Source organism: Larimichthys crocea, chromosome IX, assembly GCF_000972845.2.
Source record: "Larimichthys crocea isolate SSNF chromosome IX, L_crocea_2.0, whole genome shotgun sequence".
NCBI classification, from domain to species: domain Eukaryota; kingdom Metazoa; phylum Chordata; class Actinopteri; family Sciaenidae; genus Larimichthys; species Larimichthys crocea.
Genome location: NC_040019.1, coordinates 4,524,095 through 4,550,135, shown reverse-complemented (window position 1 = coordinate 4,550,135; position 26,041 = coordinate 4,524,095). Strand labels below are relative to the sequence as shown.

Sequence of the window (26,041 nt, the reverse complement as noted above, 5' to 3'; positions counted from 1 at the left end):
CCACAGTTTAACAAGCTGTAAATTGCAGTGCTCCATCTATGACGGCCTTTGTTGTTGTGCCTAATGATCTATAATCCTCCCATCTCCCCAATTAGAGAGAGAGAACACTGTCCGGGAGAAACTTTAAATTAACGTAGGCTGCTGACTGCATTAAAAGTAAGACTGTATTGTTGCAGACTGTCAGCTGTGGCCTCATTTAAGACAGTTAATCTGTTGCTCATTATCACACAGTGGGATAAGTCTGGGAGCAGGAAGGGTGGGAAAGTCTTCCTCTTGCTTCCTGTTACTAACTGTTAAATGTCTGTGTGAATGTCTGCGTCTTATATTAATGGTTGCAATCCAACACAAACATGAAAGATTTTTATCTGACAGAAGAGAATGAGGAAGCCTTGGAAACAAACTGAACACATATATAAAACAATGCTTGTCATTTGATCCTCATTGCACTCTCGCTCTCATGGTATTTGATATGATAACAAAATGTTCGTACTCCTAAAATTAGAGCTTGAACCACAATCAAGTTTGGGAAGAAGCAGCAAAACCTCAGCCCCGTGTGCATTCAATCTATGAAAGAAAATGTAACATCTCATTTGAAAGGGACATTTTTTCATTCAAGTTTTATTCGCGTGTCTTTTTCTAGTAAAGTCAATAGATTAGATAGTATTTGATAGCAAAATTGGCCTTTTACAACATGTACTCCGTGCCTATTTGGTGTTGGATCATTTAACACTGCTACTGACCTCTAGCTTCAACCTTAAAAGGGCACTTGACTAATTTTACACATGTGGTTCGGTTAATCAGTCACAAAAAGTTCTGTTCAACCTGCCATGAATACAGTTTAGTGTCTTCTCTGGCTCTGAGAGAGCTTTAAAAATAAGCCTCGACTACGTCATCAGGGACATAGGTTAAAGAGACAAACTGGAAGTGTGGCGCTTATAAAAAAGTGTAGACTAATGAAAGACATTATTAAGTTTATTATTATAAACCACTTAAAAACAAGAGTTGCCAAAATGTAGGCAGGTGTATATTAAATCGCTGGACTATCCCTTTAATAAACACCTGACAGAAGCAAATCTTTTTTATCTGATAGCCTAGTAAGCACAGTCACTATCTGTTTTCTGTGACAAATACTGAGACAGCATAAATACACATAGGAGATTATAATAACACCTACACATGCTAAAACAATACATACCGCAGAATTGTATGAAGCTTGCTTCTGAGTTATGTTTCGTACTATTATTATTATCACTGAGTCACACATTTCCTGAGTCAGACACACCAAAAAATGCTGTGGTGGGAGAGGTAAAAGTAGTTCATAGTGTCACGGTTTAAATACAGTACTCTTTTACTTCTATTTGAGTAAAAGTACAGAAGTATTATTAGCAAAATGTACTGTAATTGTCAGAGGTCAGAGTTCAGAACATTTTATTATATACAGCAGAAAAATTAGACTATATATAGTCTATTTCTAGACTATATAGACCATAGATCGTCTAATTCTGGCTTATTATTATTTATGTATTTGTGTGTAAGCAGCACTTAAATGCAGGTAGTTGAAGTGAAACTAATTTCAGCTGCTTTACACTAGACACTGTATGTTGTTACTTTTTATATGTGCTGTATATCCATACATCCTTGTATATGCACACATACTTGGCCAATAAAGTTAATTATGATTTGTTAATCACATGCTTTGTGTGTAAAGTGGTGACCGGAACTGTAAAATGAATATAGTGGAATACATTTTTAAAAAGTGAAAATGCATTAAATAGAATTATTCAAATAAAGTACAAGTACCTAAAACTTGTACTAAAGTACAGTACTTGAGTAAATGTGGCTTTCTTAGTTACTTCTTTGTCTGCAAGCAGAGTGCAACTGAGCTCAAGTAGAAATGACATCACTCTAACTTGTCTCTGATTGGAGGAAATTGAAACTACAACTGCCCGTCATGTATACAACGCCATAAAGTAAATACAGTAACTATAACACATGGAAACACCATTTAAAGCATGAGATGTCACTTTAACCCGCAGACACTGAACGTATGGGTGTAATATAAACACAAATCATATTATGGGAATGCTCGTGGCTCCCTGAGAGGCTTCAGTCCCGCAGCCCGGTGTGCGTGCGTGAAGGGGGGGCTGGACCAGAGAGAGAGAGGTGCAGACAGACTGCACACACAGCAGAGACAGAGGACAGCAAGAGAAACAACTCCGGCGACACCTGCAAACAAAAACCTCCCCAACAGACTCTGTCCAGGAGCGAAGAGGACGAATGAAGCCGAGACTAAAGAGTGGTGCGGAATAAACATGTGAAAAGTGTTAGAATGTGTTAAGCGGGAAAGAAGAAGAAGTTTGTTTTAAAGGTAACAAGTCGAGTTGTGTTGACGAGCCGAGGGGCTGCGAGCTGAGAGAGAGAGAGAGAGACGACAGCAGGTAATGGCAACTGATTCATGCAAAAGCTTAAAAATAGCTTTTAATAAATGAAAGCTTAAAGAAAAAAACACCATGCAGTGAGTTTAACACTTGTACTTTTTCTTTATGTGTGGTTTTATTCGGTTTGTAGGCGATGAAATGCTGCTGAGTTCACAGGTGATACGTAAAAAAAAACAAAAAAAAAAACGTGGCGGCTTCAATGATTCAAACCAACTGTCTGTTTTCCCTGATGCATTTACGGACTGCAGTAAAGTTTCACTTCTCGGTGAAAGCAGTAGAGGTCATTTAATGTTCCTGAAGGATGTGTTTGAGTGCTGATCATTTTCTAAAGCTTGTTTTCACTTCTTTGTGTCAGAGTCTGGCTTAGCAGTGAGGTTGTTTTCCATTATGTCTTTATTATAAGGGTATAAAAATATATTCTGAGTCAGTGACAAACCTTATTTCTATAGAATATTTGTACACTAACCCCAAATTTACCTTCCTCCATGTACCAAAATGATAATGTGCAATGGCTGCACCTTTTTTTTTTATTCAGCCTATAACTGATTGCAGCTTGTCATGTGAGAGGAATTAGATTATTCAATCATGCATCACCTGAAAAAATGTTCACGGACACGTCTGGAAATATTTGCATCACATATAGAGACGTCAAAACGAGCTTCACAAATGCTTTTCGACAGCGTGTGCTCTCCTGTTATGCGTAATCTCTTTTCTCACGCTCTTTTGTGGAGTCCGTGGCCACCAGCCAGGTCAGGTTTCTTATTCACATTGAACATGTCAGAGGCTGCTGAAGTCACGGCGAGGACAATGACTGACACGAATTCTTGTGCAGACTGGAAAAACTGGACTCTGCTTAATTAAGAGCCATTCTTCTAAGTACTGTGTCTAAGGTCGTCATAGTTATCCTCCGCTCGTGGGTGATTCAAAAGTTGTTTTTGACCTTTGAAGTCAAGAAGTTTCAAATGAACTCCAAAGGGATCCTGATCCTCCTCTGTGTGTGTGTGTGTGTTCAGATTATGTCTTTAAACCTTGCATAAACAAAAGCATACCACAATATTCATTTCTGTTGATGTAATAGGGTGCAACCTGTCAACCTAGGACACTATTCACTCTATGGTACAACATGTTAACCTTCTCTAGTTCCACTTGACAATAAAAACAGAAATGGACGCCCAGGCCTGTGGCATTGAATTCTCCTATTGATGAGATGTCCTTTGGACACAATATTAGAGCACGCAAACGTGATAGTGATATTATTGTTAAGTAAACCCAAAGGACATCAGTTTGTGTATTACGATATAATGTGACTGGAGCTGCTGTAATGACACTCTGCGATGTTCTCTGTGTCTTAGCTTTATTTTCATAAAATAACATTAAGTAATCTTGGGTTTAACCCAGATAATGATAAAGCCTCTACTTTTATTGACTGTCATCATGAAATATTGCTGCATTTTGTCTGTATGCTAACTGGTTGCACTGGTTCATAGATTAACTGATTAGTTTCCAGCTATGTTGAAAATCAATTAATCTCTGTGAGTAAAAAAAAAAGTCCAAATGATCTGATTTCAGCTTTGCAAATGTTTGTTTTCAGACCTCTACGACACTAAACTGAATATTTTGTGTTGTCGACAGTGATCAACAGTTTTCACCATTTTCTGGACAAGCAACTAATCTATGAATCGAGGAATTGACCAGCAGATTAATTGATAGTGGGAAAAAAAATTGCAATCTTATTGGGATTCGAGATGAACAATTAGTTGATTCATTGCCAATTAATCAACAGAAATGTTGATATATTTGGGCTTGTTGCTTGTTGGTCAGTTAAAACATTTCAAGACCATTTGGGCTATGAGAATATATGATGGGCACCAAATTATTAATCTATCAATTGAGGAAGCTATCATCAGTGAATAGAATAATATCTTAATAGGGACCTTAAAAGAGGGGAGAAAATTTGGCTGAAGCTCTCTTGTCTGCAGTGGCACCAGTTCATGCAAATGAGCGTCTAGACAAAGTGCAGAGCCTGCAGAGCCGAACACCGCTGTGCAGCTTTGAAGTCATGCACTATTCACAGCTGAGAGTGAAGTCACAGCGGATCAGGTGTGTGTGCTGATGATACAGTTACCCTTTGCTCCACTGCTGCATCCTGCCTGAAGAGATGGACACTGCGCTGTAGTTGTTGCAGCTTCATCCATACAGGTGTTTATCTCAGTCGCCTATAGGCTGTAAACAGAGCATCATCTATACAAGTGTTTACGTCTCATATTTCCCCAGAAGGTGACCCCCATTTTGTTGTGTTTATTGTTCAAAATCGCTGCAGCGCATGTTGCTGCAGCAAGATGTTGTTATAGATCAGACCTCCCATCATCAGACTTGGAAAAAGATGCCCCCTCACCTGTTTACTCGCTTTGTTTTTACTCAATTCCTGCATGTCATGGGATCACGATTGTTAAATCTCAATAACACTGAACAATTGTGCCTAATGTTGCTGTTTGCCATTACTTCAGACTCCACCAAATACATAAAAAAGGTCTGTTATTAGTTTGTGGGAAAAACTACACCACTAAACTAAAAATGTCTTTAACCTAACAACCTAACACACACTTCAGCTATTCCATGTGATCTCCCTTTTTGATAACTAATATATATTATTATTATTATTATTATAAAAATATTCCTTATTTCCGCTCCTATTTTTTTAGCCTCCCTTGAAACTATTCTGACCCCCCTAGGGAGGCGCGCCTCCCACTTTGAAAACCACTGGATTAGACTACACAACAGGAGACAACCTTATAAAAAACAAAACAAGAAAAAGGCCGAAAGGTTTCGGTTGATATTATCTTGACATTGTAGTAACATGACTGTTTCCTCTCAAGGCATCTGGTGGATGGAGAGAAAATGGAGCTGGACAGAAGAGAGGTGCCTCTGTATGTAAGTGTTTTTCTACAGTCTGTGAATGTTTTTGTGGATATGTTTTTTAAGGTTTGAACATCCCATTTTAAAAAAAACCCAGTTCCGTGTTTGTACTCTAGTCTTTCCCTCCAAGCCATCCCCTTGCTTTCTCTCAGTCCTGACTCTCCCTCTGTGCACTGGTTGACTGGTAAGCCTTGTGCCACAGGTGAAACCCAAGCCAGAAGGGTTTCAGTCCCTGGGGAAGCCAGGCCTTAAACAGCCTGCTCACCAAATGACAAGGCCCTCTTGAAAGCACAAAAGAACATGGAAGCCAGAATGAGAGAATATACTAATTTCTTTCTTGGTACTCTTACTAGTGTATGAGCTGAATAAATACACGTTTGTCTTCTGGGAGCATGTTAGAGTGCAGGGTATGGTCGAATTATTGTTCCTTCAAACTTCCATATCCACCATCTCTCTCTCTTTCTGTCTGTCTCTTACTCCTATTCTCCCGTGTGTGTGGAAGCTTGGGTGGGCCAGTCACTGAAGCGTTGCCAGATTTCTGGTAAGCAGAGTGTCTGCTTGTTTTGCTGTGTCACCAGTTTCAAACCGGTGGTGGGGCGAGAGGGGGGCTCCGAAATCTTTGCCTCCACTTGCTCATGGAGGCTGATTTAGGACTGGTCTCAAACTCAGGCATGTGAATCATTACTGGCTCTACCACTTACACATACACCTCTCCATTAGGAGGAAGTGGCGTCTCCGCCCTCTAAGGTCACAGCTCAACAGGAGCAACTCTCACTGCTGAATGAGATCCAGATTTCAATGCCGGGCTTTGTGTGGGCAAGCCACGGCACACTGCTGTCATATAAAGGCTGTTATTGTAACACCTTTAGTAAAATGTTATAGTGCACCTCCACAAATACAACATAGCGTCAGGTCCCATAGCAGATACTGTTAGGCCAGATCAATGGATAAATGGTTGCATTGAATTGCAGGCAGAAAGTGTGGGAGTTCCTGTGTTTGAAGGAGGTTTTATTGAGTTCCAGTGCAGGACTTCATGTCAAAGTGATTTTGTTCGTCCAGGTGCGCATATGTGAGTAAAACTGATCCCCCCTGCAGGAACATTGTGTGCTTATGTTGGTGAGCTGAAATGTGAGAAGTCCCAATCTGTTGTGAGAGAGGAAAGTACAAAAAAAACTCATTTCAAATAATCTTTAGCCATCCCTAGCAGCTTTAGGGATGGGAATGTCGGCCTGTAGGCCTATCGGTCAAACTGCAATATCTTCAGCAACTGTCAGATGGTTTGCCAGAGAACTTTGTACAAACATTCATGGTCCCAAGAGGATGAATCCTGCTGACTTTAGTCATCTCTTGATTATTCCCTAAAGCACCAATACAGTCTCACAGAGAAAACATTTCTTTATGGCAGCTGTTACCTCAACACAGAACAACACTGTGTTCACAAATGGAGATAGATTAGCCATATCCTTGCTGTGCAATGTTTGTTCATTTGCTAGTATGATGAGAGAGTGACAGTTATCGCGGTGATCTTTGAACTATCTCTATGTTATGTTTATGTTTTTTTTCCCGTTTAAGTGCTGGTGATTGTTTGCCCTGCTTTTTCACACGCCTAACTGACAGAAAACCTCACCCTGCCAGTCTTTTATTGACGTTTGATACTGTAAGCCAAGTCACATGCTGTTACAGAGGCTTTTTTTCAAATATTGCAGACCCCATATAGTCTCATATTAATATCTACAATATTTATTTTTACATTTTTTTGGTTTTATTATGTAACAATGGGCCCAAACTTGGCAGCCCTATTTTATGACATGTATGGTTATTAGTATCTCATTAGTACAGCAGATTAAATCAGAGGTATGTGTCTCAGCTGAGTATGAGAAAAGGCCTGGCTGTCATAGCCGTCACCCCTCAGGCAATGAGATTCTGGTTCGCTGAGTTTCTTTTACCTCCAATATGCAGCATGAAGCCTGCGTCTCACTGTGGTACTGTTTGACTTGGAAGTATTTACACTCAACATTCTTTCAAGTTTGAATACGTTTCTTGATTGATTAGCATGTCTGAATGTTGACATTGTGATAGACAATATGCCATTTGGTTTCTCAACTTATCATCAATATTTAGTACAAAAAATATGCCGTCTCCGCTGACGTCAGGCTGTCTTCTCACTAAAGGGAACTGACTGTTATTGGAGCTGTTTTTGTTGTTGAAGTAGCAGCGATCTTGCTCCCCTGACGTCACCCATGTGTTGCACTCAGGAGATCATGGCAAAGAGCTCTAAAGCTGATGACTGCTGGTTTCCTGGAGACCACAGGCAGCAGATCTGAGTGTTGTTTTTCCCCACTCAGTGGACAACAACATGGGGCGATTATAAAATCATGTCACTGTTGTATCCTTGGACTGGTGTTCTAATGAAAACAAATAATAATACTCACTGTTTATTTCTTTATGATAGGGTTATCTACATAACACAACTGCCTTTTAGATTTGTATTAGGCTCTTATTGCATATGTGATAAACCTCCTCATGTTTATGTTCCATAATTAACACTTTATGACTGACCTGAAACCTGTCCATATGGGAGGCATGAGGCACAAGGTGTTGAATATTTCATTGTTACTGGATCAGGTTGGGTCATGATAAAGCCCTGGAGAAAAGGCCATAGATCACATCAGTCTGATGTCTTACCGCCAGCCAGCCATTCTCGTTCCTCTTCCCCAAGGCACAGGAGATACAGTTAGGATCAAGCAAATTCTGTCTGATCAAATTGTACCTGTGTAAACCAATATTATCCGAGGTCGGGGCAATTAACTAGAAACTACAGCGTCCTTGGAGAAAACAAAATCAAAGTATATTAAAAATTTGTTTTCACATATGTTTCCGTATCTTTGGAAGACATGAGCTGAAGTACAATTTCAAAAGAAAAAACACCAAATACAGAGAATACATAAAGCCTATTGATCCCACCGTGATATATCAGAACACGACTTGTCAAGTAGAAGTAAATAGGAAGAATCTTTGTGAGAATGCACATGATCTTTGTCCAAAACTTAGCAGAGATAAGTCTCTCACTGTACATTAACATTTCATGGATAAAGATATTCACATTTGAATATTTTGAATGAAATTATAACTTCCCTGTGTCTAACCAGCCTTGTAAGAAACCAGGAAGGCTGCACAAACCACGTGCTAACATCTTATCTTTTTGTTAGGTGGAAAAACAATCAGCGATAACATTAATGGTGCTAAGTGTGCACTAAGTGGTACTGCAGCCAACCACTTAGTGCACACAGCAAGCTGAGAAACTGCACTCTGAGTCAGACTTCCATTATCAGTCCTGACTGACAGCCTACTAGCACAAGAGGTCACTTGCATTTCTACCTTTGAACTAGCACGGGAGTAGTGGACTCAAGCAACTCTTGAAAGCTCCAAAAGTCTCGGGACAAAGCAGATAAAAGGGAGACTGATATTAGTTTGAAAGCTCAGTCAGAACTGGAGACTTTATGGTTACCTTGTTATTGATTGGTTAGCCAAAGGGGCCAGATGGCCTTTCCTTATGAGATTGTAGAGAAATCTTTCACCTGAAATGACATTAAAAAGATACATTGTGAAAAGAACATCATGTAGCTCTTATCTGTGTCCTTTCTCAGGCCGCGTACTATCTCACTATATTCTTAAATGTACTTCAAGGGCCACGTCTAGAAGCATAGAGCAAGAATTTATTCATATTTGCATTAAACAAGCCTTTATTGACCACACTACAAATGTCAGTCTTGGTTTGTCTGCTGCATTCATGGTCCCCAGATGATATACTAACTTTAGTGATTCATATACCATCAGTATGTCAAAGGTTTCACCTATTCAGAGTAATATCTATCAGATGGTATCACATAAAAGTTTGTTCAGATATTCACGGTTTCCAGATTATGTATCGTAATGACTTTATCTAGCGGTCTCCATGAGGTTGAGATTTGTGCTTTAGAGTGAAATGTCTTGTTAAATATCAGATGGATGGTCTTGAAATTTGGCACAAATATTCATGCCCCTCTCAGAAGTGGACCAATACACTGGCCAGGACAATATATAGACCAATATTAGCTTTGGTGTTTGGTTTAGCTCAAAGCATGCTGTGCCTAGGCGCAGCCTCACAGCTTCTAGTGTGGCTGTAGACTCTTAGTCTTGTTTAGAGATAATGATGTAGATTACACTTAATCCATGCACAATCTAAACTGTAATTATCAACTGTGTATGCTTCAGTCCCTTATGTTTAGCTGTTTCCCTGAAATGTTACACTAGTTTAGACTCAGTAGTGCAGTGAGAAGGCCCAAAACGCGAGAGGAAATGGTTCCATTCTTGAAATGTAAAGTTAAAATTGGTGTATAAGCCCCCCAAAAATACATTTTAACATGATGGATATGTAAAGGATAAAATAAGGATGACCCCATAAATCACAAGATAAAACCCTAAGCTGAGCACAAGAAAACAGAAGATAAGGATATTGCACAAGCATGGAACTCCAAGTATGCTATCCCTCTTGAATTTGATAGATACACTCTATGTTAACCCTCTTGTAAAGGTCAATTTGTGGATGGAAATAATACTGGGTAGAGGAAGTAAATCTTGTGGTTTCCATGTTTTGTAATCTATAATGATATTAAGAAGAAAAATATTTACTTTGTTTTGTCAGTGACAAAGAGGCACTACTTACATCCTTCCACCATGTTGTATAAGAAGGCCTTGACGTCCCTGCATCAGAGGTTATATGCTGCACAGACATATCAGATGTACCGAATTTCAGTTTGGGTTTGTGAACATACAACATGAACTTCTGTTCTCACCCTTTGCGTCTTCAGTAGATTTGCAGTCTCTCATGTGAGTTGTGGGTGTCTTTTGGGTTGATGCAGAAGAAATCAGAGTTTAGACGAGGTCAATGAAGAACAGGGTCAGTGATGTAACAAGAAATAATGAATCTCATTATGAAGGTGGATCATGGAGTAGACACTCAGTAGGGTGCAGCTCACTCCCATTGTGAGGAAAGAACTGGTGTCTTTCTTCTTTTAACCCTGCTGCCACATTTCTTCTCCTTCAATCCAGCATAAAAACCTTGACCTGAAGTGCCAGAGAGAAAACTGTATATTCAAGGCCTTGTACGAATTTTCACTTGGAGCTAATACAATACAATGCAATTAAATTGACTGATTTGCTTTTTCTCATTTCAGGGACTAGTGGAGGCCCGTGTGAGGTTACAAGCCAACGCTCCTGAAGATGCAGAGTTTTATGTTGTTGTACAAGGCTCTAGACTTACACATGTGACTGCAGCAAAAAGAGGAGATGATGGGCTCACCCTCTGCTTCACAGTTCCTGGTATGTTGACCTTAAAAAAACAGATTTCTCTCTTTGCATGTCATTACCTCATTATATCCAATCATGATTTTCTCTATTTCCCATAGGCCATGCCATTGTGGAAGCTGTCTCCGTCACATCCTATTTCTACACAGAGGACCAAGTCAAGCCATGCGAGGGTGAAGCATCTCTTGAATATCTCAGGGACGTTGCTCAGGAGGTTGCAGAGTACCTGAGTGCAAACAGGGACCAGCTCAGTCCCCAGAGCTACCTAGAAGTCCTGGAGAGGTTTTCCACGTGGGCGGAGGCAGCTGACGAGGACTGCAATGAGGAGGACGTGCGACTCAGACAAAGTTCGGGTGATGAAGCTGGTCTCAGGCAGCTGGATGAGAAGATCGCACAGGCTATGGCCAACATGGATTACCCTCAGCAGTGGAAAAACACAGAGGGCCAGCCTAGAGAAGGTAATAAAATAGGAAGTGAGAGCTGAACTTACAAGCTGCGGTCTTGTGTGTAAGTTTTTATTTGCCTGAGATAATTCCACTGCAGTCCTTGCCTGTTATTGATGCTTTTCTGACAAAGCACATTGCGCAAACTAGTTTGTCCTCCACTGCTTCCTGGAACAAAGAAAAACCATGGAGGTCAAATATCAGGGATTCCCCTCTGCTCAGCAGATATGAGGAAAACTCTTGCCAAAAAGTCTGTAACTCTTGAACTTCCAAGGGATTTTTTTAAGGGTTTTTTTTTTAATACATTTTTTGCTGTTGTTGCTGTTATGTACATCCTGGAGGTGTTCCTAGTGCCCGGTTCAGCAAAGTTCAAGAACACATTTAACAAGTATCTAGTCACAGTTGTGGTTTCAGCTCAGGTTTTGAGATGTCTGTCCTGTTTACATCTCTCAACCTCCGATATCTCAGAACTAAGACAAAAAAACTACAACCATCATAGTAACCTTTTGAATTTGTGTAAACTGATCCTTTAACAAACAAACAATATCAGTCCTTCAGGTTAATGTCATTGCGGTGGTGTTCTGGTGTTGAGTAGGGTTCAAGCCTGACATGAAATCTGACTGCACAGCCCAACTCTTCCATCACATGATGTGGACCAGGACTAGCCAGCCAGCCGGGCAGAGGCCAGTGTACTCCTCCTCAAAGAAGGAGCAATTACTGCCATTATTCCTCCACAGTCAGATTAGAGTTGTCTTGTAGACCTCTGTGTCTATTAAATCAACTCCCACAATCCGCCTCTGCGCTGCACTCCACACTCCTTCACACCACAGCTGTGTCAGAGTTGTTTTTGGTATTTGGTCTCAGATTTTTTAATTATTTATGAAGTTTTATTATGAACTTATTTTATCTTATTTTTAAGGAATGAGGTTTTGAACACAGGTGCATTTTTAATGAGATTTTAAGATTTTTGAGAGACCACATGCTCGAAAATGGAAAAGTATACTGAGCCGAGAGAGTGCAGATAGTTTATTGCCTCCTTACAATTCCAGATTGTTTTTTTTTATTAAGTATGGAAAGAACAAAGAAAGAGATGAGACCAGAGACAGACGGGATCCTGCAGCAAATGCACAAACAGCAGTGCGATATGTGTACATGGACTTATATAGAAAAAGCTAATGTCTATGCAAAACGTGGTCGAAGTGCAAATGCAAAGTAGCTGTCGGCCCCTAGTCCCTCACTGCACCATTTACTGGTCTATCTAAACAATGACATTCTTGTTTGTTGAACTTTGCTTGAAGAGCATGTTCAGCATTCACTCCTCTCAGTCAGTTGAAACAGGGTCACAATTAACGGCACCATTGTGGAGGTGACGGGGCGTTTCAGTTCAGATCCAGCAGCAAATTGGAGGGAAAAAGAGAAGATAAAAGTAGTTGGAATTCTTCTTCACATTGTTTCTGGGTTTGAAAGATGGCACCATGGCAACCTTTAGCTCTCACCCACAATTACAGGAGAAGGCCCGACGATAAAGTACCTCTGGTCCTCCCTAAAACAGTCTTTCATCCTGTGCTTACAAAACAACAAGGGTGTATATGGAGGGCTTGTGCCACCCTGTGCTGTTGCATGATATCAGCCTAGAGAAAGCATGTTAAAGCATCATTCAGACTCCAGGATTGTTTATACTCACTGTTTATGCTCCCTTATACTCCACTGCACATGAGCAACAGCAGGTGTTTGCTTAGTGAAACATCCAGTTTTTCTAGGTAATGATATTATTGATATACTGCAGGCCTTATGTAACACGGAGACCTTCATTCTTTCGTTTCTCTACTGTCTTACATTCCATACATATGCAGCAGATTATCTGTGCTGCACAGAGCTGAGAAAGCATGCGTAGAATACCACACAGTTATGACCATTATGACCATGATACATACTAAGCGGGCAATTTTACAATTGGAAAATCAGTTTGTCTCTCTGGAGGACAAACCACGTAATAAGGACACTGTTTCTTAATTAGCTCAAAATATATCTCATATTTTTGCTCAGACTAATTACCTGATTTCCACACCGGCATTATTATGTTTAAACATTTGCAAGATTGGTCATTTGATGCTGAAAATGACAGAGTCCATCTCCCCGAGTTTTGCAATTAAGTTACTAAGCGACTGGTTTACAAGCTATGAAATGGTGACACTGTTTCTTAATTAGCTCAGACTTAGTTTGGTATTTCTGAAGTCTTTGGTCTCAGACAGAAAGAAATATACACATAAACATGTTGACAAGTTAAAAACAGAGAGAAACATTAACAGAGCAAAGATCTCTCAGTTGTACAACAGTCAGTGCATTCATACCCTTGGTGTACAGCCTCCACTCTCATATTTAAATCTACTGTAGTTTGTTGACCACATTAATTGCACTAGGGGGTGTGTTTTGTTGGTCTAGCTCTCAAGTACAGTTTCGAAGACTTACAGTATCAGCTAGTATAATTCTAGTGTGGACTTTTCCACATGGCAAGATGATCACACATGAGATGATCTACTATTGTAGACTATAAAATGCCATTAAATGTGATTAAACCCTGTATGTTCATCAATTTTAATGAATGAAATCCTTACAAAACTTTTAAAAATGTAATCCCTTCACTAACATATCATTCCCTTTATTATTTGTCTCTCTGCTTCCAGCTTCTGATCTTCAACCCAAAGAAACCCTCCTTCACCTCGCAGTGCGTTTGGGTTTGGTCCATCTCTCTCGCTTCTTGATTCACCAACCGAGAGGTCAAAGGGCATTGACCTTACCCAATCAGGAGGGAGACACGCCCCTTCAGCTTGCTCAGAGGGACGGACAGCATGCCATGTTCAGGACGCTGGCAGCGTAAGGCTGCAATTTTATGTCGTCTCTTATTTGTGGCAATGCTACTATAATGCATAATTCCATTTAGCACATAATGCATAAATACATTTAGTTGCAGGAGATTTTTTAAAGGGGATTTCTTGAGTTATTTAAGGAGTTTAAAGGCTTTCTGGAACATTTTTTTAATCGTGGGAAGCTCTTGCCATTAGCTGCTCGTTATATTAATAAGCTGCTAGAAACAACAAATGTTCCAAGACCATGTTAGACGTGGCTACAATATTATTAGCAGTCCACGACTTCTTTAGAAGACCACACATACACACACTGTTTAATTAAAATAACACACATGCTACAAAGATCCACTCAACAAGCAGTGAAAATCATTAGACTCACAGCTAAAACCATCTTTGCTTTATGGATAAGTACAGAAATCTCTTCAAGCAGCAAAAGGGAATGGGACTCTGTACAGACAGTAGAGTTACTTCATGTGTGATGAGTCATATTTCATTAGGTGACAGGTGACATTCAAAGGGAACATGTGGAATTTTAATAATCTAAAATCTGTTTGATGTTTAATAAGTCTTGCTCGACACTTCCACCTGCAGCGATAAAGTTGTAGAGAGCTTGAGAACTTGTCAGTGGAGACAAAGCATACCAGTGATATAACACTGGGAGTACATGATGACAAACAAAGACTTGTGATAAGACTGATTCATAGGGGAGGCTCCTTCCTCATTAAATTCACTTTATTTTAACCTCACCTCCTGCAATCTCTATTCTGTGATTGCGTTTTTTTTTCCCTCTCCTCATCAGTCCTGCAGTCGGCCCTGTTCCAGGTGTGCGGTGCGTGTGGTCCGACAGCTCCTGCATGCTGCGCTTTTGTCCCTGGATGGACTCCCTGACCCTGACTATGTGGCAGACACCCGGAAGCTGCCCTGAGGACGGCATTGTGATCCTCCGAGACAGACTGGGAGACCACAGCATCCTCAAACTGGTGAGAGCGAAGCATCTTTATTTAAAATCCTTTTTGTTATCACATCTACTGTACGGTGTAGGACACAATGGCTGATAAATATTCCCATGCGTCTTCGTACATGATGTAATTTGTGTTTCTGTCGAGATATGGCCATTTGCACAGGTTTTGTTCAAGCTTGTGTAAACAGTGAACCCTTGACTCTCACACCCTTTAACATGCAATCAGACATTTTGATAAGAGTTGAGCAAGTAACAGTAAACAAAACACTGCAGCTATTGGAGCAGCTTGTAAATCAGAGGGCATGACGGGGTAAAATGAAAAGGACAGGCAGGTGTAGTTTTTAAATATCTGATCACATTATTTACCCTGCAGGGTTTTGCTTCAGCAACATGAAATCATCACTATAAAATCAAAGCAAGTTATTTGGTGACTTCTTTATATAATGTACAGTGCAACTGTGTTAACATGAGATCTGTTTTTGTTCCAGATCAATGTGCTCAAAGCTAATAGTGAGACAGACAAGAGAGGCGAAGATGAATTTGTTCCTAGTGGTGAAGGTAAGCTGACTTATTACATTCGATTCCTGTTTACAGTGGCCATTTCAGTTATTTTAAGCCATCAGCAGGGTTGTAGTGACTTTTTCTTTAAGAATATTTCCTGTGTTATAAGACTATGTTTGTATGTTTAGCTCATAGTCATATGTCACTTGCTGCTTCATGTGAGTAAGGACCATTATGAAATTAATATTAACCACAGATGGGTGAGACAACTACATAATTATGCATTCTGAGTTAAGTATACCTTGTTCCTTATTCCATCCACTCATGAAAATTGGACATCTACGTCATGCCTTTGTTATCCTTAGAGAACATTATAGAATAATGTGCATAGGAGGGGTTTTGGAAGTGGGTGTACACGATACAAACTGAAAAATAAGCTGTTATACTTTGTATACTTATGTATACCCTGCACTACACCACTGGTTATCTGCATCTACAAGAGAAACTAGTTGTGTAATGCAAGAATCTCTGAGTAGGATTACTGATTTTGACTACTTGGAACAGAATTCAGTTACACTGATTACAAGCAAGTACTTCGGTATCGGTTGTTATCAAGCCGCGTCTACCCATGACACATCTTCATGAGGCATTACCCGTGTCCTCCCTCGCAGCGTGTACCACACCATTAGCTGTCACATGGATGTACCAGCTGTGTAACATGAGCCGCCAAAAACAAACGTCACACACGCGGTGCCAGACGCACACATGCATAGACACAGGCATATAATGACTTCCAGATGTAGTTGTGTCTCGTGTCAAAATGATTAGACGATTAGTTGATTGACAGGATTATTAACAATAAACGATAAGAGTTATAAATTAATATTTAAATGAATTAACGAAGCAGCTTGTTGATGCTCATTTTCTCTGTTTTTATGTTGCTCTTAATTGAATATATATGTTTTATGGAGTGTTGTTTTGTTAGTCGGAAAGAGCAATTTGTAGAAGTCGCCTCTGGCTTTCTTACATTTAATGATCAACACGTTACTCAACAATGAGAAAATCATTTGTTTCCACCCCAATATTGCCATTACACAGTGGTCTCCGCATGCACAAACCGCTCCTATTTGCTTTCTGTCTGTGTGTGGTGGTATGTGAGTTCATGGTCTTTACTGTAGAGCGTTGGAAAACCACCACAGATCCACTTGTGCAAACATTTGCATGGTTAGACATCCATCACTTACAACCTAAAGAGACTAAGAAAACACTTCCAGCAGACACCATAAAAGGCCCACTCTCCTGTACTCGTGTGTTTCGTCTTCCTCAGAGAGTACAGAGAAAACCCAAGGGGGCGGCAGATTGTGTGTGTGTTTTTTTTTTTTTTTTTCCTGGGGTGACTTAAGGCTGGCATGCAACCACACACAGAGAGAGATCCTTCAATGTCGCCACTGCCTCTTTTATTTTTCTGTCTTGTCTCTCTCTCACTCACACACACACACACACAGAGACACACACACACACACACATTTTGTTGCTCTCACTTAACCTGTGGCAACTGTTTTTTGGTAACCAAAGAGATAGCAGGTGGCAGTATCGACTCATAAAGGGAAGCAGGAAGTGTACCTCAGTATTGACCTTAACCCTGTCCCGACTTCAGCAGCCGTCCATTAATCTTCTCAAAATAACAACCTCACAGTAGGGAGTATGTGCTCTTCCTCTGGACCTGCTGCTTTGCACAAGCACAACATCTCGTTGGCCAGTTTTCCATTCCTGGATAGTAGAGTCATATCCAGAGGACCTGACTCTCCTTGGGAGGAGGAAGAGGAGGAGGAGGGGAGTATGTCATGCATCAACTTCTGGTTAAATATTTTTATTTTGCACAGGCATTAGCAAGGAGCTGCAAGTGGAAGATCAGGCGCTAGTGGACAATGTGAGTACGCATACAGATATATATATGTGTGTGCCTGTGGCACAGAGCGTCTGTAAATGTTTATAGATTTGCCTTTTAAGTTCGTTGCTGGTTCTTTGCATGCAGCCGTGCGTGCATCTGCGTTGTTTTAAAGTAAACAATTCTTGAATTTTCCTAAGAGAGATGCTTCGTCTTTTTTATTTTATTTTTTTTGGTTTGTTTGAAGGTTTTTGAAGAACAGCTTGTTCTGTCTTTGGACGATGACGATGATGGAGAAGAGTACCCATCCTTATTATCTGGTAAGTCCTCTCTTCCTTTCTCTCTCTTAATCTATCAAGGTCACTCTGTTTATCTCTCTATTTACTTGCTAAACACAATAGGAACTCATCCATCCATTTTTAACATTATGGCAATAATACTTTGGCATCTGGCTTCTATTGCCGGATAATAGAGTCATATCCAAGGGACCTGATGTCGTGCTGTCTTCTTGGTAGAAGGACAGTGGTGGTTTTTATGTCACGCATCAACTTCTTGTTAAGTATTTTTATTTTACATAGGCATTAACAAGTAGTTCCATGTGGCTTAAATGATGAACCCGGTAATTCATTTAAAAAAAAAAACTCAACAACATATTTGTGGCTGTACTAAACAGCAGGGTGTGGGAACAATGCATAATAAGCTGGTTGAGAAGCCCAGACTGGAATCCTTATTCTTGTGGCGCTGGTACAATGTGCAGAGCTCTGTTTTGAATCACATCATAGGAAATCAATACACTTACTGCTTGACATACACAGACAGGGATTCACGTCAGTCTGAGGCTCATGAGTAGTTTTCTTTGATTAAATAGACGTATTATCCTCCTGGAGTCTCCCTTCAGGCGGTGCAGGTTGGGGACTTTACCCGTTGGCGTTCACTATGACTCAGTGTGAGAGTCCAGGAATCTGCCCTGTCACTGGGACAAAGACAGGAATGGGGTCAGGATTGTCCCACTCAAACTCTGTCTGAGCTGGGAGATGATCCCCCCCTTCCCCCTGCCTTTGGCCTGTTGCCCTGCCATCCCCTCCCCCGACTCCCCCTGGACAGTGAAGCTCTGTGCTTGATTTGAGAGGGGGGGGTGTTAACAAGCTCAAATGTCATAGGTTTACAAAAGCTGACATTTTAGGCGCGCCACATCCATTAACCTTGAATTCTCTTTAACCACACGCGTGCACATGGGCTTGCATAAGCTCGGCTAGCACGAACACTCTGAGGAGGAAACTTTGAGGAGGATGCTCAGATGTTTCAGGTGTTGCCACGGTTACCGTGAATGCTAATTTCCTGTGTGTTGTTGTTGAAGAATGAGGAGTTGTGTTGTAAACTCAAGAGGCACTCTGGTGCTGCGTACGGAGCCCATAAAGTTTGTGACCATAAACTGAAGTGTGGGGCATTGATCCCGATGTTGTGCACTGCAGAATCTTCCGTATTGCTCAAGTCATCAAATTCACTGTTGAGCTGAATATTGTTGTTGTGATGGGAGCGCCTCGTGCCCACTGTGGTACAAAGTTGTCATTCAGAGTTATTGTTTTTTCCAGATCTGTTGAAATGATCATATGAGTTTCTCTGGTTTCACCGACATAACTCAGCATGTGTCAGTTGTTGTTGGAGCTAGCCGGTGTGACAATTAGTCTACCAGCTGAGACTGGTGCCGCGTCCATCTGTCACCGTCCTTTAAATTAACCAGAGAGCAGACTTTTGTGTCTGTGTGTAAAGCTGCGTGCACGCTGACAGTTTGATTCGAGCAAACAGAAATGAAAACAGGCCGGCCCCGAGACATATAGAGAAGATAAGATGAATACGATGAATGGACATAAAAAAAAAGTCTGCCTCGCATGTTTGAGCTCCATTCTAATGGCTTCGCTGTGTGAGAGCAGCAGAGAGGAAATGCCTCTGTGATGCCCAGGATTTCCTTTACATTAGCACAGGGATGGCTGGTCCAGACATCAAAGTCTGGGTGGAAAGTGCACGGAGAGAGAGAGCTATGAAAATGGCTTCTCATCAAGAGAGGTAATTTTCCACACTGTTATAGCAGAAATACCATCCACCACCCTTGTAGATAAGCGATTACTTACAGTACTTCTCAGGCTCTCACTGAAGTACACTCTTGTACTTCAAGAGTGTACGTGCTTTAACTTCTGAAATATGCTGTGTCATACTTCTACTTTACTACATTTCAGCTGGAAATATTTTACATTTAAACTGAATGTGGGTTTAAAATACCCAGCAGTAAATAAACAAGTTAAAATTAGCTCCACCTTGTACAACATTAATATACTGTTTTCATGTTAATGGATAAGTGTTAATGATTCAGTTTGAATATAGTTGACCTGATGATGGAGCTAGTGTTGCTAAAAAATAGAGAAGATTCTGGACAGAGGAGATTTCAGTGATCATGATAAACACCTGTTCAAACCTAAACCAGGTGTTAAAATGATGTTATTTTATTTCGTGTCTGTATATCATAAAGCGAGGGGTGTACATATTGTTAAGAAACAAGACTCAAGTCAATAATTTTGTTTTTTCCAGCTGGTAATGTGGAGGTCTCTCTCAAAACAAACCTTTAAAGGTCAAACAGGGAGTAGTATGCAGTGTCTCATCACATTTTCCTTTCTTTACTCTGAGCCTTGACATTTAACTGATGAATTATGGCACAATGATCCTAAATTACTAGAACGAGGCAAAAAGTCACTCTGAAAGCATGATGTGCCTGTGGATTCATTTCATTTTTGTTTTTCATATATGAAGCTTTTCTTGATAAATGGTTGTTTATGTGTTTTTGTTGTCAGGTACACATATTTGGTTACCTCATGCTACTCTCAGATCTTCTCTCTTTACTCCACGAGGCATTTAAGTAGCCTATCTGGCCGATGTTGTTATGAATAATGGTAATGAAAAGTGGCTTCTTACCCTGTTCTGTGACAGTAAATCATTCAGCCGGATAAAAACAAATTCCTGGTCGACATCTTGTACAGTACAGCGCCGTAGAGTTGATCTTTACTGGAAAAAGGGAGGGGAGACAAAGAGAAGTAGTGCGTTTGAATTATTATAAACTACTCTGAGATTTTACTGTGTGTTTATCACAGTAAATGGGCATCCCATGCAGTCCAGTGGAGTCCAGAGCCAGTTCACCCAGAGTGCTACAGACCCTCTGCTCTCCATGACCAACAGCAGCGATCAGACCATCACACAGCAGACACAGGTCATAAATTAACCTGCCTTCAAACCAACACATCATTTTTTCATCATCTTTTCTTTTTTGCACCATGTCTGAAATGCTTTGCTTCTTTCTTTTCTCTCGTCTTTAGGGGGAAGATACCGACATCCAGTACCACATCGGTGGAGTGACCAGGGACAGCACAGGGACGGACAGTGGGTTATGGGACACGGTAGACCCAGAGGATCTTCTGCCGACCACTGACACTCCTCCAGAAGATTTCTACCTTCCCTCTGAACCCTCCTCTACCCCACTCTCACCAGCTGACCAGGCCCTCGCCAGGCTCAACCTTTCCACCTCATCAGAGCTGACCAATCAGAGAGAAGATCCACCCATGGACACCTGCGACCTCAGGTATTGAATATCTTTACATTTTCTCTAATTGTAAGGCCGTGTGTGTGTGTGTGTGTGTGTGTGTGTGTGTGTGTGTGTGTTCATCGTGGTCATTTGTTTCTCCAGTCCCAGTCTTGTGGCTCTGGAATTGGACAGTGAAGAGGACAGCACTGAGCCAAGGTCTCGGCTTTCCCCGCTCTTGTCAGATGTCGAGAAAAGTGACGACAAAAGGGAAACCTGTCATCCCTCCCCTGACCTTACTTGCACTCGCAGCCAGTCTGCCTCCTCAGCATGTGAACCCACCACAAAAGTAAAAACACCATCTCAGGCTCTGACACAATTACAGCACTTCTCCTTATATCACGAAAAGTATCTGATGTCTTGTGTTCATTTTTTATTCTCCAGGAACTAGGTGACCAGGGGATTCGACTGCGTTCATATTCCTACTCTTCCCCCAAAATCAGTTTGCGTCCTGCACGTTTTGCCCGGGACAACAGCACTTCAGATATCAATCCTGGTCAGTAAAACTGGGACTGTTTACACCCTCACATAGTTTAATTCACACTAACACATTACTAACAATGTCTCCATGAACTAACTGAACTTGTTTGGTGTGTCTCTAATTGGGCACTGCCACGAAATTGGTTGGGGCAAGAGCTGATTTTTTTTACATTCTGTTCTGTACTAACATACAGTACAGTCAACTCCCAGTAAATGTATGTACTTAAAGTGGTAGCTCCTCATTTTGGGAAATATGAGTATTTGCTTTCTTGCCAAGAATTAGATGAGAAGATAAAGACCTTTTGTTTTCTGTCTGTTAAATATGAAGCTACATTGAGAAGATGTTACGTTTAGCTTAGCATAAAGGCTGGAAATAGGACTCTGTCTAGAGGTAACAAAATCCACCAACTAGTCCCTCTAAGGCCGTATTCAGACCAAATTAGCTGCCTCAGTGACTAGTGCAGAGTTGTGGGCATGTTTATTTGTTCTGTAGAACGTAAGTGCTATGAAGCAATTAGAAAATATCATTTTATCTCTCTGATTCATGCTCCTTCTCCTTATTCCAAGACCTCAAAGCTGGGCACATGAAATGAACCAAGTGAGGGCACAACTGGGAAAGTCATATCATAGTTTGATCCATAAACTCTTCTTGGATAGTGTCTGGTTTCAGCGATGTTTCAGGCTGACTGTGAGGTAGTTTACCAGTCCGATCGCCAGATTGGCCACCACGGCGTGACGGCGGGTTGTGTTTCTCCGAAAGCTCAGTCTGTTTGAACATTGTGAGGTTGACATAGAAATGCTAGAATGCTAGAACAGTTTTCTTCATTATGATTTTAATAGATTCACAATGAGCTCGCAGCCTGGAGTTGACTGTACGTGGTGATAGTTTACACCCTCTGTAGCTGATGTGTGAGCAGCCCTCTGTCCACTGTTCCCCGTAGATGCCGTGCTCCACAGTGTCAACCACAGCCGATCTCTCCTTCAGGCCCTCTCTCTGTCTAAATCTCTGTCTCTGCTCCACCCTGGTAGTAAGTACTGGACACCTGCAGCCGTCACGTTGACTCCTGCATAGCCAAGCATGCCGCTGTCAGTGTCAGTGCTTATATGTGTGTGTGCGGGGAGTCAAGGTTATTATTGTAAAGTGATTCGACACCTGAAAATGGAAAATTTAAAACATCTGACTTGATCCAAAGAAAAATATTTTAAAGCTGCTATAATCAATATCTTTATCTTAACAATACACGACTAACCCAGGGAGAATTAACACCAGTTACCCTTGTAGCATGTTTTAGCTCATTGTTTTGGTTTTACATCTCTCATATTTTATGTTTTGGTTCATTCTCAAAGCTCTCAGCAGTGTCTTTTCAAGGCGCAGCCAGATGTTTTCACTTTTCACAAACAGCTGACACACACAAAGATAGCAACTAGCTGGTGAACATAGTGGAACATGTGGAAGAACATGCAAAAGGCCAGATAGGATGTTCAGGGGTTGGTGGAGACCAAAAACAAAGTTAAAATGAAAGTAAAGTGGCCAGAAAAACAAAAATATTGCTTAAATATTTTAAATTAGAGTCACAAAACTGTAATAACCTTGGCGTGTGTCTGTGTATGGCTTGAGCCCAAGAAGGAATCACATTTGAAATGATGATATGAAAATATAATATGAGGTGTCTCTGAAGGGGGTCAGCACTTTGTTTCTGTCTGTGCTACAGCTTTCATGTGCTTTGTTCTGTCTCGGTTACCTGTGGATCACCTCTGTCACTTTGCATAGCTGTTGAAGTGCTTTCATATGAACTTGATCTGACGGTAAATAGTTTCTCTGGCATGTAAATGAGACCTGACATCATTTTGTTCTCCAGTCTTTTTTTTTTTTTATGGCTGTCTGGTGCAACATGTACTTTTCCTGTCAGTTTCTTGAACATTTTCTCCTCGTTCATCTTCACAGAACAAAGAACCTCCAGTATATCAGAGCAGTCACATGAAAAAAGGTATTTATGCTTCACTTTTAATTTACTTATTTTGGATTACATCGGGTCTTTCGCTGCCTTTTTGGAGTTTCAGTGTTTCTCTGTCCTCATAGTAAATGACTCAGCCTTTCTCCTTGGCCTCCCTCACTGGAGCTTTCGCTCTTAATTAAAATGACAATATGTTTCATTAGATATGTAATCTCAGTGCCTGGGGAAACATATGTGGGTAACCATAACGATGACAGGTTGCTTGGTGACAGCGGGTACTCTGAAGTTTGCTGCCCTCTTTTATGAAGCTCTTTTATCCTCGCGAAGCAGAGCTGGTTTTATGTGCGTTACTAGTGTTTTGATCCTCTCCGGGGTTTTTTCTAGTGACAACAAAGCTTGTGAGGTACAGATATCAGTGTGACCCTGACCTACTTTCAGCCCTGTATTTGTAATGAACAATGCCTTTTCTCTATTTTTCATCTATGCCTGAGGAGTGCCATTTTGCCCGAGCAAAGCGTATTTTCAGATATGACCAGCTGCGTCATGGTTACATGACACAACACATAATGTCACACCGTGTGTTATAAAGCAAAATTATGGATTATGATTTGAAAGACTGAAATAATCTAGTATAAAATGATCATGCAAAAGTGACAGTGTTGCTTTACATGGCTTCTGTCTGCTCTAGGAGGGGTGGCACTGATTTTAAAAAAAGAACATCCTTTCCTTTTCCTGTTCCAATCAGCCTTTTTTCAATTCTGAAGAATAGTATTCCCTCTGCTACTTCATGTATAAATACCCTAATTAAATTGCCGCACTGTAGTAGCTCCCTCTAGTGGAAGATACCAAACAGAAGCTAAAAAATAGTCCATTATTTCTTATTTAGTTTTTTTTTTTTCATTCCTATTCAGTTGCACCTTGGGCCTGTTTTGTACAGCCGCATGTCTCCTTGGCCTTTGAGGCTTCTCATCAGCATTAAAACATCAGTTTGTTTCCGTGTGTGTTTGCGCTGTTCTTCGCAGGGAGATTAGGTTCCGTAAGCGAGCCCAATCTGCTGATGATGAGGGCAGCATGGAGCTGGCAGAGTCCCTCCAACATCTCACCCTGTCTGAGTTCCTCAAAGAGTATGTGTGTGGGGGGAGTCGTGGCCCTTATCATCATCAAACAAACTAACCCTAACCAAAAACTTACAGCACTTTTACCTCCTATCAACTCTCTTCACCCAGCTTCTAACAATTCCACTAATTTTAACTTACTTTTACAGAGTTGCAGACAATCAAACACCATTTTCTTGCCACATTTTAGTGACTAACATCATCAGAAATTCATTTCAGTTGCTTTCCTTAACATTTATTTTAGCAGAAGCGACACGCTTTTGGATGAACTGTTTGCAGTTTGAACTAACCACAGCCCAGGTCATGAACCAGAAATATGCTTGTTTCTACTATCAGCATATATAAATACTGGACTTGCTACTGAAGCAGGATGGTGTGACTATACCAACTGACACATGTCTGCAAACTCATGAATTCTTTGTTCCTCTGAGTTACGACTGACTTTGTTTTCATTTCTCTTCAGAATCGAAGAGGAGGAGTTAGATAAATACAACATCCCGACAAAGGTGGAGTCAGAGAAGTACAAAGTCATTCGCACTTTCAGTTTTCTCAAGAGCAGGATGTCCAGTACACGCAACAAGACCAAGGTAAACCACCTACAGTCCACGCCTCTGCTGATACACAGAAACCCAATCTGAATGAAAAATATAATAGAAATAACAAAGCAAAACCTTGACAGTTGTGTAGGTGTGTTTTGACAAATTAATTTGACTTATAGAAGTGTTTATGGTTTGGTTTATTCGAACACTTTCATGAGGCCACTATCTCAGGTCTAAATTCAGGTATGGAACATGTGACTCTGTCTTTCTGCTCTCTGAGGGACACAACCAGGAAATGTTTCTGGGAATAACTCAAGGTCAGAGTGGCAGACCGAACATGGTGTCCGGCCTCTTTCCTTTTAATGATTAATCCTCTGTTGTTAAGTCAGCACAGAGACTGACTGACCTGCATCTGGTGTTTATGTGAAACTCCATTTCCTTGTCAGTGGACTTGCGGTTTGAAAATAGGCAGAGATTCCATGCAGGATTATATATTTACTCACACGTGGGAGAGTTTGCTCTGCACAGTGACAAAGATCCTCACCCTGCTTTACAGAAATGTGACTTAAGGCCTGCATTGGTCAGAGTTCGTTGGCTGTAGTTGTCATGTTTTTGTCTCTATGGCCTCTTCGTTTATGCATGTGCCTCTGGCATGGTTTTCCAAGGGGAAGGGGAAGGACAGAGAGCTGAATGGACATCGGTTTAACACGGGCGCATGTTTAGGGCCCACCATGTGTGTGATCTGTGAAAAACCAGCATCTGGAAAGGACCTGCTGCATTGCTCCAGTAAGTAAAAATGTAATTTACATTTACATTTAGTCATTTGGCTGACGCTTTTATCCAAAGTGACTTTCAGAGAATGGAACAGTCAAGGTACAGTGTGATAAGAAAGCGTTAGTGCAGCTGTAGGTGCTGTAAGGATTCTTAAAGGAGTAGATTCAGCATGTCTAGTTGTTGGTAGTGCTAG

At 40.9% G+C, this 26,041-nt stretch overlaps 1 protein-coding gene across 4 annotated transcripts in view; it reads left to right on the top strand.

The window, feature by feature from the left end:
• Positions 1-2,029: 2,029 nt before the first annotated feature.
• Positions 2,030-26,041, top strand: part of arhgef28a (Rho guanine nucleotide exchange factor (GEF) 28a) — a 41,570-nt gene continuing 17,558 nt past the window's right edge. Inside the window, exons 1-18 of one of the 4 annotated variants that reach the window (XM_019269130.2) lie at positions 2,030-2,438; positions 5,315-5,369; positions 10,571-10,715; positions 10,802-11,158; positions 13,828-14,017; positions 14,810-14,990; positions 15,460-15,529; positions 17,356-17,402; positions 17,608-17,680; positions 20,501-20,616; positions 20,723-20,985; positions 21,091-21,274; positions 21,370-21,481; positions 22,407-22,493; positions 23,411-23,453; positions 24,443-24,544; positions 24,999-25,122; positions 25,740-25,860. In XM_019269130.2, coding sequence (XP_019124675.1) covers positions 5,337-5,369; positions 10,571-10,715; positions 10,802-11,158; positions 13,828-14,017; positions 14,810-14,990; positions 15,460-15,529; positions 17,356-17,402; positions 17,608-17,680; positions 20,501-20,616; positions 20,723-20,985; positions 21,091-21,274; positions 21,370-21,481; positions 22,407-22,493; positions 23,411-23,453; positions 24,443-24,544; positions 24,999-25,122; positions 25,740-25,860 — 2,248 coding nt within the window. In that variant the 5' untranslated portion in view covers positions 2,030-2,438; positions 5,315-5,336. The remainder of the gene's footprint in view (positions 2,439-5,314; positions 5,370-10,570; positions 10,716-10,801; positions 11,159-13,827; positions 14,018-14,809; positions 14,991-15,459; positions 15,530-17,355; positions 17,403-17,607; positions 17,681-20,500; positions 20,617-20,722; positions 20,986-21,090; positions 21,275-21,369; positions 21,482-22,406; positions 22,494-23,410; positions 23,454-24,442; positions 24,545-24,998; positions 25,123-25,739; positions 25,861-26,041) is intronic. The other 3 variants (XM_019269131.2, XM_019269132.2, XM_019269133.2) reach the window with 3 other exon arrangements.